This window comes from Somniosus microcephalus, chromosome 10 (assembly GCF_052327205.1).
Source record: "Somniosus microcephalus isolate GS21.2 chromosome 10, FLI_Smic_1.0, whole genome shotgun sequence".
Taxonomy (NCBI): Eukaryota; Metazoa; Chordata; class Chondrichthyes; order Squaliformes; family Somniosidae; genus Somniosus; species Somniosus microcephalus.
In genome coordinates this window covers 199,310,238-199,329,391 of record NC_140996.1, presented here as the reverse complement: position 1 = coordinate 199,329,391, position 19,154 = coordinate 199,310,238, and the positions used below count along the sequence as shown (strand labels likewise).

At 46.1% G+C, this 19,154-nt stretch overlaps 1 protein-coding gene across 1 annotated transcript in view; it reads right to left on the bottom strand.

Annotated features, from left to right (window-relative positions):
- Positions 1-248: 248 nt before the first annotated feature.
- LOC147111990 (transmembrane protein 272-like) overlaps positions 249-19,154 on the bottom strand; it is a 63,429-nt gene continuing 44,523 nt past the window's right edge. Inside the window, exons 4-5 of the mRNA XM_085999440.1 lie at positions 15,237-15,319; positions 249-7,801 (exon numbers count right to left, since the gene is read on the bottom strand). Coding sequence (XP_085855566.1) covers positions 7,439-7,801; positions 15,237-15,319 — 446 coding nt within the window. The 3' untranslated portion in view covers positions 249-7,438. The remainder of the gene's footprint in view (positions 7,802-15,236; positions 15,320-19,154) is intronic.

Genomic DNA, 19,154 nt, shown 5'->3' with positions numbered 1-19,154 from the left:
CAGTGCATTACACATTACGCCATTGGGGCAACTTAAATCACATACAGTTTGTGAGCTAAATTAATCTAAGTGGTCTAAATCAGTTCCTAGTAGGCAGAAGTCAGCATCACAAAACTGCCAAAAATTCTGCATTTATTGACACTTATATTGTAGTCTTGTTGGGGGAAATTGCAAATCTGTTGATGCGAGAAATAGAAATGTCAAACTGAATGACTAAGTATCAGATTAAAAAAAAACTCAAGGTGATATTTCACTTCACAAAGGCTTCAACGTTTTATTGCATTTGACCAGCACAGCATAAGATTTCAAACCGCGTTTTACATTTAACCATTAATTGGTACATAGATATTCTCTACATGTCTGTAACCCATTTCCCCCTGTTTCTGTTTCTCTGCCCATAGTGTGGGTGTCGGTAGAAGTCAATCCCGAGGATTAATGTAATGGTGTCAGTGGAATCAGGAGAATATTACATTTATTGATCTCTAGGGGCTACATTACCAGCACAGGATCATTTAAACAGCCAAGAGAAAGGGAGTCAGTTCTGTATCACTGCCGTTGACCTTTGTGTACAAACTTGTTATATCATGCAATAAAACAGGAACATTAACAAAACTTACTTTACATCTGAGACATTAGAACACGGTTTAGGCCTTCTACAATGAGTATAGCTGTAACTTGACAATCAATGTATTTATTCTGACGAAAGATCATCGACCTGAAACGTTAACTCTGTTTCTCTCTCCACAGATGCTGCCTGACCTGCTGAGTATTCCCAGCATTTTCTGTTTTTATTTCAGATTTCCAGCATCCGCAGTATTTTGCTTTTGTATTGTATTTTTTCATTTGAATTGTTAACTTTTTTCCCCATTTTCGGCATCATAAAATTTGGAGTGCTCAACACTGAAATAAAAATTCAAAAATATTTCATTAAATAACCCCAATTTGAAAAAAAAAGGTTTCAATTTCCTTTTCTTGAGTTATATATTTTTTGCACTTATTTCTTTTGGAGCTATCAATCAGCCATGTGGATGTGACGAGGATCGCAGTTTCTGGACTGACAGCAGCCTGTGATCTTAATATTCTCACACATATGAACAACAACTCAAAAGGTAAGAAAGAAATGTACTGACTTTACATTACTACATTGCAGTGATTAGAGAATTGGAGGCTCATTTTTTTCAAGTTTGATTTATTTCGGGAAATTTATTTTGGAATTAAAAGTAAAAAGTGGGGTCCTGTAACTTTCTGATGTGCAATTTTAGAAATTATGTTTTCGTTTGTTTTACAAAGCTGAAATATCAAACATGTATACTTAAAAATATTTCAAAATACATGCAGAATCAATATCTATAACATGCATGGCATGCATTGAAACATCTATTAAAAAAAAACATGCATTTCAATTTTTTTTACAGTGATAGTTGTAACAGCCCTAAAGGTTACACTGCAAGGATATTTGTCACAATATATGCACCTGTAATTGAAATTGAAAACAGCCACAAATTCTCACCAACATGGATTAAATGTGAGATAATCACATCAAAATGCTATCACTGTAACACGTAATCAGAATACAAACATGAGCTATAGAGGAAGCATTCACATACTTTCAGATGAGACGTTAAAACTGAGGCCCCGTCTGCTCTCTCAAGTGGACATAAAAGATCCATGGCACTATTTCGAAGAAGAGCAGGGGAGTTATCCCCATTGTGCTGGCCAATATTTAGCCCTCAATGAATATCACTAAACAGATTATCTGGCCATTATCATATTGCTGTTTGTGGGAGCTTGCTGTGTGCAAATTGGCTGCCGCGTTTCTTGCATTACAACAGTGACTACTCCTCAAAGGTACTTCAGTGGCTGTAAAGAGCTTTGGGATGTCCTGTGGTCATGAAAGGCGCTGTATAAATGCAAGTCTTTCTTTCAACATTGTGCAACGTAAGCACCAGACAATAACCATCACCCATATCCCTCTCACCTTCAATTGTACCACCATTGCTGAGTACCTCACAATCAACATCCTGGAATCACCATTGACCAAACCCTTAACTGGACCAACCATATCAACTACATGGTTACAAGAACATGGCAGAAATTGGGTACAAGTGACTCACTAACTGACTCTGTCAAAACCTCGTCACCATTTAAAATTCTCTAGTTAGGAGAGTGATAGACTATCACCACTCACCTGGATGGATCCAGCCACAACACAATGCAAGGAGCTTAGTACAATTCAGGATAAAACAGTCCGTTTGATCAGTCCCTGCCACAGCAGTCAATATCCACCCCCTCCATCACAGGTGAAAGCAAGAGTAGGGGTAAATGGTAGTTATTCAGATTGGAGGAAGGTAGAAAGCAGTGTTCCACAAGGATCGGTGCTGGGACCACTGTTATTCATAATTTACATTAATAGTTTGGACTTAGTAACTCAATCAAAATTTGCAGATGATACCAAACTGGGGGGGTATAGCTAACACTGAGGAAGAATGCAACATAATACATTAGACATTAGAAAACTTGTTACGTGGCAAATTAACTTTAACATAGGTAAATGTGAGGTGATGCACTTTGGTAGGAAAAACAGAAATACACCTACATCTTTAGAAAATAAGTAATTGAATGAGGTACAAGAGCAAAGGGATCTAGCAAAGCAATTAAAAATGTTACAAAGCACTGGGATTTATTTCTAGGGATATAGAATTGAAAAGCAGTGATGTTATATTAAACGTGTATAGGACCTTGGTCAGGCCGCACTTAGACTCCTGTGCACAGTTCTGGTCTCCAGACTACAAAAAGGACATAGCAGCATGAGAGAAAGTGCACAAAGATTTACAAGGTTGGTACTAGAACTGAAAAATTACAGCTATCGGTTGGGGCACAGGTTGGGGCTTTTTTCTTTAGAAAAGGGAAAACTTAGAGGAGACCTGATAAGAGGTTTTTTAAAATTATGAATGGGTTGGGCAGGGTAGATGTGGAGAGAATGTTTCCACTTATGGGAAAATCCAAAATTAGGGACCATCAATACAAGATAGTTACTAAGAAATCCAATAGGGAAATAAGGAGAAATTTCTTTACTCAAAGAGAATGGTTAGAATGTGGACCTTGCTACCACAGGAAGTGGTTGAGGCAAATAGCTTAGATGCTTTCAAAAGGAAACTAAACGAGCAATGTTCTCGCTAATTTTTTTTTGGGTGCACTATTGGCTGGTATGTACATTGTCTTTGATACAAAGATATCTCATTGCCTTTGCATACTTCTATAAAGACAAAGAACCCAATGGAGAAAAATATATTTTAGATTTTTTTTCATTAAACCGTATTTAGTATCTGGTGGTGAAGGGGAGTGGCTGGGTGCAAGGTTAGGAGTAAGAGTTGGAGTGACAAGCAGGAGGCTGGGGGCCAGAAAAGAGAACAGTAACAGAACATAGATGTAATGATCAATAACATGTCATTCTATAGTGGACACTAGGTGGAGCCGTAGAGCTGTATATATATAAGACTACACTACCCAGCTGTATGTATATTAAGACTACATTACCCATGAGGCACTAGGCTACTTACAAGGCAGCAGTCAAGATGGATGCCTCTGCAGATACTGTACCTAGTCCACATGTGCTCAATAAAAGTGTCTAGCAAAAGCTAGCTGTGTTCATAATATGAATGTCTATTTATTAATGAACATAAGAATAGGTGGAAAATTATTGTGGCAATTTGTCACATTAAAATGCACCAAGAAGAAAGAAATTGAATTTATTACATCTTCAGGATAACCCAAAATACTTCTCTTCCAATGAATGACTCTTGAAATACAGTGGCTGTTGATTATGTAGACAACTGTTGCACACAAGGTCCCAAAAATTGCAAACCAGTTAATCTAACTATCCATCCCTAATCTAATGATTCTTTGGTCTTTAACCTGTACCCATAATAAAAAGGATTTATTTTCTTTAACAAACATGTTTAATGTTGATCAGAATGATACCGTGGCTTAGAGGGTTAAATTATGAGGACAGGTTGTGTAAACCTGGCTTGTATTCCCTCAAGTGTAGATTCATAGAATGATACAGCACAGAAAGAGGTCATTTGGCCCATCGTGTCTGTGCCGGCTCTTTGAAAGTGCTCTCCAATTAGTCCCACTCCCCTGCTCTTTCTCCATAGCCCTGCAAATTTTCCCCCTTCAAGTGTTTATCTGATTCCATGTTGAAAGTTATTGTTGAATCTGCTTCCACCACCCTTTCAGGCAGTGTATTCCAGATCATAACAACTTGCTGCATAATTTTTTTTCCTCATGTCGCATCTAGTTCTTTTGCCTATTATCTTAAATCTGTGTCCTCTGGTTACCGTCCCTTCTACCACTGGAAACCGTTTCTCTTTATTTACTCTATCAAAACCCTTCATGATTTTGAACAGCTCTATCAAATCTCCCCTTAACCTTCTCTGGTCTAAGGAGAACAACTCCAGTTTCTCTAGTCTCTCCAAGTAACTGAAGTTTTTCATCCCTGGTACCATTCTAGTAATTCTCTTTTGCACCATCTCTAAGGCTTTGACATCCTTCCTAAAGTGTGGTGTTCAGAGTCGAAACCAGTGAGCGACCTGTCAAATTCAAAAAGCTGGGAAAAAAAGAATTGTTAAGTGGCTGTAAGCAAGCCGCTAATGATTTGAATTGGATCCCCCGCCACTGCCTGCCGGGTCTGCCAGAGCTGAGCAGACCCGACATCGGGAAATGCAGGTGTGCACGTTTCAACAGCGGGTTCCCGACCCGCTGTCAATCATTTTAAATTTCACAGCTGACCTGCCACCCATCCCGTCTGCTGAGCGCCGGCAAAACTGCGGCCATAATACTTAAATTAGAGCTATGCTATTCAGGAGCAAAATCAGGAAGCATTTTTTCACACAAAGGTTAGCAAAAGTCTAGAATTCTCTCCCTCAACAGGCTGTAGACAGTGGGTCAAATGAACCTTTCAAGACTGATATCGATAGATTTTTGTTAGATAAGGGTATTAAGGGATATGGAGCAAAGGTGGGTAAATGAAGTTGAGGTACAAATCAGCCATGATCTAACTGAATGGCGGAGCAGGCTCGAGAGGCCGAATGGCCCACTGCTGTTCCTATGTTTCTTTGGGCAGCTCATTTGCTTTACAATAATGCATTCTGTGAAGTGGATTTACCTTTCAAAATAGGTATTCTTAAAAATACAAGGGTTTGAACAACTATCGAAAATTTGGGCACCCACCCCATGATTTTCTAGCCAGGAGCCTGATTTTGTAAAATTCTGCCCCCCCCAGTATTGTTCATTAGAAACATTCTCAGGTTTATGCCAAAAATCAGTCAAATAAGAGTCAATGAACCCATGTAACTCCCACTTTTTAGGTTATTTAGAAAGAAACTGATTTCACATCAGCACTTTCAGAAAAAAATGGCAGATTTATATTGACCAAGCTGAAGAGAATTGGAATATACAAAGGGAACAGTGATTAAGGTTGACTTCAAATCCAATCTATACAGGGCAAATCAAAAAGAATGCTTCCTTTGCTTCTTCAGTATTCATCATCCTTAAGTTTAGTTACTTGATATTAGGGCACTTTCAAGATACAGGAAACTCTTGTTTAAACGGCACCTAAATAGCCGGAATTCTCTATTAATCGGCAAAATTCTCGCTCCGAAAACAACACCTCAATAACCGGCAATGTTGCCGAGTCTGCCGCGGTGGCCAAGTTAGTCAGTGGGGGTAGTTCTCCAAACTGCCACTACTCGGCTTCTTGGCGCTGTCGGAAGTCAGAACACCTCAATACCCCTGTAACAAGAGTCTGACTCTCCCGCGCTGCCGGTAGTCTCTTCTGATCCGCCATTTTACAGGGGTACTGTGTGTCTCCCACGCTGCTGGTAGTCATTGCATTGCATTACCCTCAACTGGCAGGACTGTACTTAATCAAGCATCTTCCACCATCCATTTAACACAACATTCTGTAGGTGAGTACCCAATTACTGTATACTGCACATTTCTTGATTTTTTAATTTTTCTTTGTTAAAAATAGCCTCGGTAGATAACCCTCTCCGTCATCCGGAATTTTTGATCAACCGGCAACACGCCGGTGCCGGATACCAAAGAGTTTCCTGTAATGGGGCTGATTTTCATTTTTTTTTAAATTTATTTGAGTTAACAGAGTGATGCGACTAGCAATTGTGCCACACTGGCCTGAGGACAAGAGATTTGATTTTTGCCATTTTTAGTACACTTACACTGTAGAGTCGTACACCTCATGAATATTAAAATTGTGTTTTAATGGGGATTTGTTACCATATTGGGCAGTTTTCTTTTGTGGGTAGGCTCAGCTGAGAACAACTCACTCTGAAAACTTAGCTCTCATGTTAGCCACTCAGTATAGTTCTCAGCCCAGGCACAAGGAATGGCCTGATTCTGTACTCATAGTGCCAGCCACACCATTCATACATACCTGTTTTCAAACCTGATAAACAGGTGCTGTTTCAACACAGTTTAACAGTGTGACAGGAACCAATTGCATCCTACCAGTGGCAGGCGATGCTAAAACTATTCTGTAATTTGCAAGTCTCGCAAAATTACTTTTTTCTGATAACTGATCTTGTATTTAGTGCAACAAGGTCTGGTGGCCTGGCCCAGCCACTTGTGGAGACAACCCAGGTAACAACAGCAACAACCTGCATTTAGGTAGCACCCTAAACATAGACAAACGTCCCAAGGCGCTTCAAAGAAGTGTAATCAGATGAAAATGAACACTGAGCCCAAGAAAGAGATATTAACAGGGTGACTAAAAGCTTGGAGAAAGAGCTGGGTTTTAAATAGGGTCTTAAAAGATCAGAGATGGAGGCAGAGAGGATTAGGGAGGGAATTCAGAGCTTAGGGCCTAGATGGTTGAAGGCACAGCTGCCAATAGTGGGGTGAAGGGATTTTGGGATGCACCAGAAGCCATAGGTATCCTGAATTACTAACTTGTGGGCTCATGCAGTCATTATGCGTGTCTCTTGCCAAAAGCAAGATGGTATAAATTAGAATCTGCGTCCTCATATATTTCTCTAAAAACTGAAGTACAAGGTACTTTTATCTCAGTTAGTCTCCATGTGCCTTGACTCAGTTTCAGCCACATTGTTTAAGCTATCACTGAAGATACTGAAATAGCATGCAAGTGCAAACAGTGAGAAACTTTAAACAAGCACGGAAAAATGCACAAAGAGGCTTGTTGTAGGGCTGCACATGACTAAAATCTCAACCCATATTTTCATTGACATACATGTATAGAGTAGAATCTATGTAACAGGGCACAGCAGAGAGGTGAGTTACTTATAACCAGACCTGAAAATGACAGGAATAGCCAAACCAGTTCTGATTTCTTGAAACTGCATTTTAATTGGGAATTCCCTTTTTAGTCATATTTTCATATGTCTAGTTTACAGCCTGATCTTCATTCTTCTTCTGGATCATCACTTTGCTTTGAAAAAGAGAATAAGCAGCAACTGCACAGTACCAAAAGGCCTAAAGCTGTATGACTTACGACAAGAACAGCAACTGAGAATATGTACACCGTTTTATCACAGTAATCCTGGGGCTGGTGAAAGGGCGGAATGAAATTGGGCAGATATGCAGAGAATACCCAGTAGTTCCCCAATATAAACCACACAAAGAGGAACAGGCTGAGGGTGACGTGGATATAATATCTGTGCAGATTTTGTCGCCAGGGATATTCATCATCATCATCATCACCAATCATGACAGACTTGGAAAGAAGGTGTCTCATTTTTGCAGAATCGTACAGTAGGAGGGTGACCTGTGAAATTTGCACAGCAAAACAGTATTAATACAAGGTCAAGCAAACATATATTATGTTCTGAAATAAAAACAGAAAACGCTGGAGAAACTCAGCAGGTCAGGCAGCATCTGTGAAGAGAGAAACAGAGTTAACGTTTCAGGTCGATGACCTGACGAAAGGTCATCGACCTGAAACGTTAACTCTGTTTCTCTCTTCACAGATGCTGCCCGACCTGCTGTGTTTCTCCAGCATTTTCTGTTTTTATTTCAGATTTCCAGCATCTGTAGTATTTTCTCTTTATATATTATGTTCTTCCTGTTTAGGGCACTTGGTTATGACTTTTAACACTACCAAATGTACTTTGCTTCTATCTGAATATGTGTACTTCAGAAATATAAAGGCAGAAACACTAGAAAAGTTTCACTCAAATTAAAATAATACATGTGACAAACAGAAAACCATTGTAGACAGACAACAGTGCGGCAGGCTTTGATTTGTTTAAAAAAAACACCTTAACGGTGTTTGCTCTTGCCAAAGCTGGTAAGGAGCAATAAAACCAGTCAAGAGCCCTTTGCAACACTGTCAGGAACACTTTCTTTTTTTTCTAACCATTAAGAATATAAATGAGGAAGCATAATCTATACGATCTAATAGGTTTCCGACAAGCATATTTATCATTTTGCACAAAGTGAATTCTAATGTCCCTAGATGAAAGGAACCCTGTCACAGCATCCAGAGACACTATGAAATAGTTTCCATTATTTGGTTGATAACTTTTAGCATTTAACTGCTGTGCTGTTACAACCCATCCACCCCCCCCCGCCACTCCGAAGTTCCTCACATCACCATCAGTGAGAAGTGCCAACTATATTTGTAATTCCATTTTTATCACTTCATGTTTTCACCACTCCAGTTGTGCAGAGTTAGCCTTTACATATATGCACAAAGGTTAATAAGTGCTAAGCCCTCTATTTCCTATTGCAACATCAGAACAGGTTGGCTAGCTGTAAAAAAAAAATGCCATATATGATAGGGGTTAATTTTGTACAAACAACATTGAACAAAAATGTGGAAAACTTGTAATTTTAGTCTTTTATTGCCTTCTAATTCATTCGTCATATTCTTTCATTTTCTCCATCTCCATTAGATCCCCTGGGATCTTTTACAGCCACCTGAGGTCCTTGGTTTAATGTCTCATCCAAAAATGGCACCTCCGACACTCCCTCAGTACTGCGCTGAAGTGTCAGCCTAGATTATGAGCTCAAGACCACGAATTTAATTCTGGAGGTGGGATGGGGACGGGTCAGCTGGTTTCTGGGTTCCGGTCCCGCCCCCAACTGGCTCTGCTCTGTAGACGTGATTTTCCCTTGATTGGCCTCATTAAGTCCGGCTTACTGGACAATTAACAGGAAGCCGGTCTGATGACATCATTTGATGACGCGACATCTGCCGGTTTCCTTTAAGGGACCATGCACAATTTTATTTTGACAGTTGATCTGTCAGTGTTTGACAGCATTGAGGTGCTGCAAAAACTGACAATCACTGCACAAAGGTGAACACTTGCACCCAGGCTCTCCAATGACTCCCTCCATATGCTTATGGAGGGAGTCACAGCACGCAGGGAGGTTCTCTTCCCTTCCAAGGGCAGAAGAGACATCCCCATGATACCAACTTACCTTGAACCTCCACCCAACCCTCTCTATCTACTTTATCACTTCCCCATCTCACTAGCCCTCACTCACCCTTATCCTACTGCAAACATACCAACTAACAACACACAAGGGTAAGCACTTGAGAGGTTTAGCCAATGTCCATGTGAAGTTTCTGGTAATGTGTTGTCATACAGTGTAATATCTTTTTCCAAAAGTGCCCCTTATTGGACAGAACTGAGCACACATTAAGAAGTGTCTTACTGAGTTCCAGTGATTGTTCCATCATAACTTCCCCCCTCCACTCCCCCGCTATAGTGATACTTGCCATAGAGGGAGTGCAACGAAGGTTCATGAGATTGATTCCTGGGATGGCGGGACTGTCGTATGAGAAGAGATTGAGTATTCTCTTGAATTCAGAAGAATGAGAGGGGATCTCATTGAAGCATACAAAATTATTACAGGGCTTGATAGGGTGGATGCTGGGAGAATGTTTCCCTTGGCTGGGGAGTCTAGAACCAGAGGCCACAGCCTCAGGATAAAGGGTAGGCCATTCAGAATTGAGATGAGAAGAAATTTCTTCACACAGAGGGCGGTGAATCTTTGGAATTCTCTACCCCAGAGGGCTGTGGAGGCTCAGTCATTGGGTATATTCAAAACAGAAGTCGATAGATTTCAGACTAGTACAGGCATCAAGGGATATGGCGATAGGGTCGGTAAATAGAGTTGAGGCAGAAGATCAGCCATGATCTCATTGAATGGTGGAGCAGGCTCGAAGGGCCGAAAGGCCTACTCCTGCTCCTATTTCTTATGTTCTTATGTGTGTACATGGAATGGCTTGGACATGAAAGGGGTGCTTCACGGTGCTGGTGTGGGATGGTGTCAAACTGGCACATCATGTGGCAGTCAGGCTTTACAGCATCAAGTGAAAAAAATCTGGCCAAGGTGATGCCTTGCGGCCAGCAATTTTGTCAGGGGCTGATGCCCTGTGCCCAGGGCAGCATCAGGTGGGTGAGCAGGAGGTTGGCACTCCTGGTGCTGATGCGGCTATTGTGGTGCTGCCGCACCTGCTCTTCCTCCGAATCTGGCGACCAGGATGAGAGGATGTAAATGGTTCCCATCCCGTTGCTATAGATTTCAGTTGAGGCAAGAAGCTTGCAAGCGCACACTCAAAGTGGCCTGAAATTATTCCAATCAGGTCACACTGCAGATGGGTGTCAGCTTGAACAGTCACAAGGTCAGTAGATTTGCAAAATCTTATCCCAAACCTCCAACAACAAAGTTGTTGCATTTGAATGTCAGCCATGTTACAGGAGCGCTTTTAAAGTGCTTCACCAATGACTACAAATCATGTCCTCGAGAAACTCGTCTCCTTGCAGTTGGCCTGTTTCTAACAAGACGGGAAACAGGAGCCAGAAGCACAAAAATGGGAAACCTCTATAGAAATAGGATTAGCAAGGCAGTTAACTGCCTTAACTACCTGTCCCATCGGTTCCAGTCGGGTCAGTTTGGGAGCGGCTGACCCAACGCTCATGAAAATCGTGTGGGGGTGGGATGGAGGCGGGTTGGCAGTCTGAAGCCATTTTTTCCGATTTTTGCTGCCGACCCGCCTCCTCAGGGCGATTAAAATCGAGCCCCAAGTCTCTGGAGTGGGGCATGAACCCACAACCCTCTGTCTCAGAGGCAAGGGTTCCACCACTGAACCAGGCAGGCACTCTTGCTTCACTTGGCCCCACAAAAATTCTCCCAGTTAAATGTTTGGGCCTTTTCTTGAGCGGTCCTTTTAAGGACCACTGATTAGGCTGCTCAATGCCTGGTACGAATAGCCGGAGCATGCATGGCTGATGCTGCACCTATTTCTACCTGAATATTGCAAATGGGTCCAACAACCAGTGCAGGACCCTGGTTTGGATATTTAAGCAGCCTCTCGCTGGAAACGTGGGCACGCCGCGCACTCATTTACAGGAATGGCTGAAAATGTCATCTGGCGGGCCTTGGGTGTCACTGGGAGGGCTGAGGTGCCCCGCTCCCCAACCCCTGATTTTCAACTGCCAGCGACCAATTTTTCAGGCAATAAACAGGCATCCGACAATTGAAAATCGTCCTCAAAGTATAATACATTCAGCAGAAACTGCAAATTGCAAAGAACAGAAGGCAACATGGAATGAAAAAAAGCCATTCAGTCCATCAAACCCACTCCTCCAAAGATCATGTACAATCTACCCTATCATGAATTCAAGCACCCAATTTATCTCCTGAGCAAATGTTCTGCATAAATGCTCCCTGATCCACAAGTGCATTAATTTCTACGGCCAAGATATTCTGGGGGGTCAGCGGGCGTGATCGGTGGCGAGTCGGGTGGGAAAGTGTTTTTTTTCCGTCAGCAGGTTGGGACCCTGCTGTCAACCCGCCACCACCTGCCTTTCCCCGATGTCAGGTCTGGCAGCGCTGAACAGACCCGACACGCAGCAGCAGGGGACCCAATTCAGGTAATTATGACCTTGTTTAGAGATCATTAAGAATACATCTGAGCTCACCTTTTGATTTTACATGCTCGCCCACGGGGTCCTCGCTGCTTGGGGATCGCATCCGTTAAGCTGAGGCGGGGGATGGATGGCTCTTGAATCTGCTGATTACTTGACAGTTTGAAATGTGCTATAAAATCTCCCACCTCACAGCTGTTCACTTTCCAAGTTCAGAAACTGTTGCTTACTGCATTTGGAAAACAGATTGAGCTTTATGCAGGTTGCAAGTGTTTGGAGCTAAAGGCCTAGAAATTGAGTTTTGGCTTAGCCAGGGCTTTAGCGCCGGAAGTTAGTGCCGGCGCTAAGTCCCCCTGCGCGCGCCAAAAATTCAGCAGGGCCGCGCCCAAACGGCTGCCGGCGCTACTGAAGGGTCTTTGCGGCGGTAAATCGGCGCTAACTGCCGTTTCGCGCCGCAATTCCGGCGCTGCGGCACCCGATGCGGTGCGGCAGGCTCGGGAAGTGCAGGCCTCCTCCTTCCCTTAAGGAGGAGCTGCCTGCACCCGGCCGCGGCCCGCGAAAATCTTTTTAAAAATGAGCCCGGCACCTCGGACAAGTGCCGGGCTTGCTTCTGTTCCGGGGGGGGGGGGGGGGAAGTCCGGGGAGGGAGCTGCGGCCAGGCGGCCGGCGGGAAAGCGGCCGGCCGCCGCGGGGCCTTTAATGCGCCGGCGCAAAGACTTGTAAGACTCTGTTGCCAGAGTCTTAGTTGCGGCTGCCACGGGCGAGGCGGCCGCAACTGAATTTCAGCGCTGGGGCCCGTCGGCATGGCAACCGGGACGCTGCGCACACCGATGACGTCATCGGTGCTGGCGCAGCGCTACCGGTCTACCGCGGCGGAAGGGCCCCAGGCAATTTCGGCGCCGGCGCCAATTGCAGCGCTAGGCCCTCTAGCGCCGCAAAATCGGCGCTAAGGGCACTCAATTTCTAGGCCAAACTCTCTATCCAGTGTCACCTCATTGGAATAACCTCTCTCACCGTTGACAGATTGCCTCTGCCAGCTATTTCATCAGCATGATTACTGTTTATACTCTGTCACCTTGGTCCTCAGAATCCCACCGCGATCAGCCCCAATAACAGCAGCACCAACAACACCAACCTTCTCCACAATCAACTGATGCTGCACAGGACACAGGGCATCAGCACCTGACCACATTGTTGCCCAGGAGGCCAGGGATGGCCTCACCATGGCCAAATTTACTTCACTTGACGCTGCACACCCTGGCTGCCACGATGTGCCAGGTTGGTACCACCCCACACCAACACCATAAAGCATCCCTACAATGCCCAAGCCATTCCTTTCACACTCATCACCATTGCGGGGGATACCGTTATGTCTCACCATTCACTGCAACTCACTAAGCCACTTCCAAAGGTGCACACAAATCTGTCCAAGAACGCAAAGTGTTGAAAATAAAGATTTCAATGTTTGACAATACATTAATAGAAACTTTACATGAACATTGTATAAAATACCCAAGTGCTTACCCTTGTGTGTTGTTAGTTGATATGATTGCACTAGGATCCCTTCATCGATCCTTTCTGTTACTTCATCAAAATATTCAATTAGATTAGTCAAACTTGATCTGCCTTTTACAAATCTGTGTTGGCTCTCCTTAATTAGCTTAAACCTCTCCAAGTGCCTGTTAATTTTTTCCTTGATTATTGTTTCTAAAACTTTACCCATTGATGTTAAACTGTAGTTACTAGGATTGTCCTTACACCCTTTCTTGAACAATGGTGTCACATTTGCCACTTTCCAACCCTCAAGCAACTCCCCCGCATCTAGGGAAGATTGGAAAATTATGGCAAGCCCTTCCGCTATCTCCTCCCCCAATTTCCTTAGCAGTCTGGGATGCAAGCCATCTGGACCAGGTGACTTATCCACTCTAAGCATACCCAGCCTTTCTAGTACATCCTGTCTATCAATTTTCACCCCTTCTATTGCTTCTACCTTTTCCACTGCTACCGATATTTTGTCAGCATCCACCTCCTTAGTAAACACTGATACAAAGTACTCATTGAGTATTCTAGCCTTGCTCTGCACCTCCAAGCATGTAACACCTTCTTTGTCACTAATAGGCTCCACCCCGCCTCTTACTACCCGCTTACTGTTTACATGCTGGTAGAAGATATTTGGGTTCCCTTTTATGTTAACCGCCATTCTACTCTCATATTCTCTCTTTGCCGATCTTATTTTCATCTTCACTTCCCCTCTCAACTTATTGTATTTGGTCTGGTTCTCCCTTGAAGAATTCACCTGACATGCATCGTACACCCTCTTTTTTGCTTCATCACCTTCTCTATCTCCCTCGTCATCCAAGGAGCCCTTGCTTTGGTTCCCTTACCCTTCTCTCTTGTTGGAATGTACCTAGCCTGTACTTGGAACATCTCCTCCTTAAATATCACCCATTGTTCCGTTACAGTTTTTCCTGTCAGTCTTTGGTTCCATTTTACCCTGATTAGATCCTTTCGCATCCCATTGAAGTTAGCCCTATTCCAGTTTAGAAGTTCCATTCTAGATTGTTCCTTGCTCCTCTCCATTGCTAATCTAAATCTTATGATACGATGATCACTCGTACCCAAGTGTTCTCCCACAGGCACTTGGTTGACCTGGCCCACCTCATTCCCGAGCACCAGATTCAACAATGCGTCCTTCCTAGTTGGGCCAAGAACATACTGGTCAAGGAAATTCTCCTGAACACATTTCATTGTCAGTGTTTGCAGCACCTCAATGACGTAGAACTCTGACAGCGCAAATGCCAAAATAAATTTGGACATGGTCCCTTTAAGGAAACCGGCTGATGACGCATCATCAAATGACGTCACCAGACCCGCTTCCTCTAATTGGCCGGGAAATGCGCTGGGCAGGGCTTAACAAACCCTATCAAGGTAAGTTCATTTCACAGAGCGGGATGGAGCCAGCAGCGGGGTCGGGACCTGCCACCGACGTCACCCGCCACGGACCCGCAGAGGTCAGCAAATTCGCGGCCTATATCGCTACTATTCAGCCCGGGCCTGGTACCCATCCACAGACAACACCCGCTCTCTCCTCTCCTAGTCGTACGTTTTGGCTCTTCCTGTGGAACCAAGTTTTGACTGAGCCATCTAAACGCAAGAAAAAGGAGGAGGAACTATTCACAAACCCGGCAAAAATTACATCAACCCAAAACTATACAATGTGCCATTTCACTTCAAGCATTACAGACCAGCCAGAGTTGCATTTTCTTTGCAAAGTTGTTGAAAAATGTTGACATGCACTTAGTTTTTGTAGTGATGCTTTACCTTCAAACTGCCGATTATTCCTCCAACCAGCAAATACAATGGAATCGATGGCTGAATAGGGCAACTATTCAGGAACTTCATTCCTAAAATAAACAATTGGGACAGACTTTAGGAACAAAGAGTTGCAGACAAGTGAGCCGGCACAAACCACAAGATGAGAATTTTCCTGGACGCTATATGTGGCACCCTCAGAAAAGTGTCCGTGAAATTACGAGTGTTCACTGTTTCTCGCAAAATCTTGAATTTGTTCCGAGCGATTTTGCTGGCAATCTTCACGACAGTAGCTAAAATGTCGCTACGCGCAGTTCAGTGGGACTTTTACTCCACATGTTGAAAGTGCTGAGTTTCTCAACTGTGACTGATGTTAACAGATAACTAGGTGGGCATGACAGAGAAAAGTAAAATCTTATTTACAAAACAAAATGAACAAATATAAGATAAAAGGTTGAATAACAAACTCAAAACTATTCTAAAATTGGTGCGGAAAAAAGCCTGGGATTGGCAGGGGAAATAAAATCCCAACATTTTCCTGCCACCTAACACTAGTTCCAGAGTTTCCCACCTGAAGTGAAAACAAACATATGGGCCTAGAAATTCAGTTGCGTGCGCCAGCCGTTAGCGCCTTAGGAGGAGTAGATCTCGAGCGCTAGGCACTTAGCGGCCGGGCGCAGGGCGATCTGCGCCTACGCCCAACTTCAGTAGACATTTAGCGCCGGCGCAAAGTGTTTGTGCGCGCTCAGCAGCGCGCGCAGATTATGACGTCATTTCCTCGTGCAACGCCCTTTGTGCGCCCCAATCCGGAACTTCAGTCGCGCCCGCCCAATGTGGGCGTGGCGCTCCTAAGAACTGTGAACTGGAACGCAGCAGAGGCCATGCGGGCCTCGGGGAGTGCTAATTAAAGGGCACTTACCCTGAACTATAAAGGCCAGCCATTTTGCAGCAATCACTCTTGTGCAACGGATTTCTGGACAGAGACCAAGGAAGAGAGCTTACTGCTTTGGCCCAACATAGGAGAGGTATTTTTGGCTTCAGGCCAGAGCTTGGCAATTCGCCTTCATTGTGAGGTCATTGTTTGCCAGTATATTATGGGGGCTGCATGGGGTGCCAACCCTCAGTTTCAGCATTATGTGCGAAGGGCTCGCAGACGCTGTGTGAGAGGGGCAGCCCTGGCTAGACGCAGAGGGGGCAACAGGCGTCGGCAACCTAGGCCTTACCCACTCAGGAAATACCGCCAGCAGGTGTCCTATCTGACCATGCCTGCCGCGCAGTGTGTTAGGAGGCTGCGCTTCAGAAGGGAGGTGGTTGCAGAGATCTGCCAGCTGCTTCACAGAGATCTGCGTCCACAGCTGAGGTGCAGGACGTCTCTGTCGGTGGAAGTGAAGGTCACGGTTGCTCTGAACTTCTATGCAAGCGGCTCCTTCCAAGCCGCTGTTGGGGACATTGCTAACATATCCCAGTTCGCCGTGCATTGCTGCATCCGCCAGGTGACCAATGCCCTTTTCAGAAGGAGACACCAATTCATCTCCTTCCCCATGACCCTGGAGAAGCAGCAGCAGCGTGCAGTGGGATTTGCGAGAACAGCGGGCTTCCCCATGGTGCAGGGTGCCATTGACTGCACGTATGTGGCTTTGCGGGCACCTATCCACAATGCCGAGGATTACCGCAACCGGAAGGGCTACCATTCCCTCAATGTACAGCTGGTGTGTGACCACAGGCAGCGCATCCTAGCTGTCAATGCCCGCTTTCCAGGCAGCAGCCACGATGCATTTATCCTGCGACAGACTACTGTGGCTGACATGTTCCAGGCACAGCCTCCCCCAAGAGGATGGCTTATCGGGGACAAAGGCTATCCTTTGTGTACCTGGCTCATGACCCCGCTCCGCGCGCCCAGGACCCCTGCTGAGGAGGCATACAACGAAAGCCATCAAGCCACTAGGAACATCATAGAACAAACGATTGGCGTCCTCAAGCAACGGTTCCGCTGCCTGGATCGTTCTGGAGGATCTCTGCAGTATTCGCCGGAGAGAGTCTCCCAGGTCGTGGTCGTCTGCTGCATGCTGCACAACCTGGCTATCCGCAGGACTCAGGCACTGCCACCTCACGCTGGAGCACCACCTCAGGAGGAGGAGCAGGAGGAGCATGAGGAGGAGGAGGAGGAGTACCAGCCCAGGAGGGAGGCACAAGGTCCAAGGGCCGCCCGTCGGCGGCTTATTGAACGTCACTTCTAGGCCCCCTGTCAGGGAATGGCTTGTGGCAATGAAGGGACCTGAATGCAGCCGCTCCGCAAGCCCTCAGCCGGTTAAGGCAACAACCACTTCAAACATCAAACATGGACAAGCTGAATAAATAAAATGTTTTATTGAACAAACTCAGGGCCCTTCCCACATGAAACCCAAAAACAGACAACACACCCAAAAAACTGACAGACACATGACTCACTCCCACAACCTGGGGAGGAATAACAAAACATTTCCACAAAAATGGCCTTCATCCTCGGCCTTACAAAAACAAACATCCCCATAAACAAAACAACCATCCCCATATAAAAACACATTTGCCCACACCCTCTACTTTGTGGCCCGCGAGGGCAATTCCTTGACCAGCCTTTTGCGGCCCCTGGCCGCCCTGCTGCTCCTCCTCAAAGTGTGCCCAGTGGCTGCTGCAAGGCTGGGGGAAGGCTCCTGAGGTGCACATGGCGTGACGGGAGATGCCCTTGGGGGTCGGCCTAGACGAGCTCTGGCCCTCGAGGGGCCGGCTGGTGACTGCTGCAGCTGTGGCTGGGCAGCAGCAGTCTCTCCAGCAGCTCGTCGCAGCTCCACTGGGGGAGTGGCAGTGGCGGCTGCAGGAATGGGGGCAAGCTGGCTGATGGCAGGTGCTCGCTGCTCGCCTGAGACACTGGCACTCGCCCGGGCCAGCACTGCAGCATGCGCAGCAATCTGCTGAAGGACAGACCGCTGTGCTGCTGCAGCGCGGTGGGTGCCCTGGCGATGCCTGGCTGACACAGCGAGTGTGGCAGCAGTGAGTGCCCGTACTGCCCTGGTCTGTGCCCGCATCAGACCAGCCAGTGACTGCACGGCACCACTGATCACCTGGCGACTCGCGGACTGCTCTGCCCCGAAATCGGACCGACTCGCGGACTGTTCTGCCCCGAATTCTGCCCGACTCGCGGACTGTTCTGCCCCGAATTCGGCCCGACTCGTGGACTGTTCTGCCCCGAATTCAGCCCGACTCGCGGACTGTTCTGCCCCGAATTCGGCCCGACTCGCGGCCTGTGCTGCTTCGAATTGCTCGAAACTCCTGGCCTGTGAGGCACCGAAATCGGCCACACTATGAGCCAGGGACTCGATGGCCTCAGGCAACCGTGCCACAACCCCCATGAACTCGGTGTGCCGGCGATCCAAGTCCACGGACATTTGATCGAGGAGGCGCACCTCCTTGGCGAGGACCGTCTCCGGACTGGAGGCCGGACTCTCCCTCTGGGGAGAAGGCCGCCGAGCTGGCCGACCCTTCCCGCGTTGCTGGATGCCACTGGGCCCAGCAACTACACTCCCCTGCGACCCTTCCCCCCTCTGGGAAGAAGGCCGCCGAGCTGGCCGACGCTTCCCGCGTTGCTGCACGCCACTGGGCACAGGAGCTACACTCCCCTGCGACACTTCCCCCTGGCTGTTCTCCAGGGAAGACGTGTCCCCTCCATTGGCATCCCCTGGCGCGGCTGAGGGCTCCCCTGATGGGCCGCCTTGCTCTTCCTCTTCCTCCTCCTCCTCCTCCTCTTCCGAGGGGCTGTCACTGGCAGCTTCAGGGACCGCCTCCTCACCATCTGAAAGCAGGAAGGCACAAGAGTAGCTTTAGAGTGAGGAGAGGGCGTCAGCGAGGGAGGCATGAGTGGTGGCATTCAGCGCATTGGTCGGACAGTGGCAA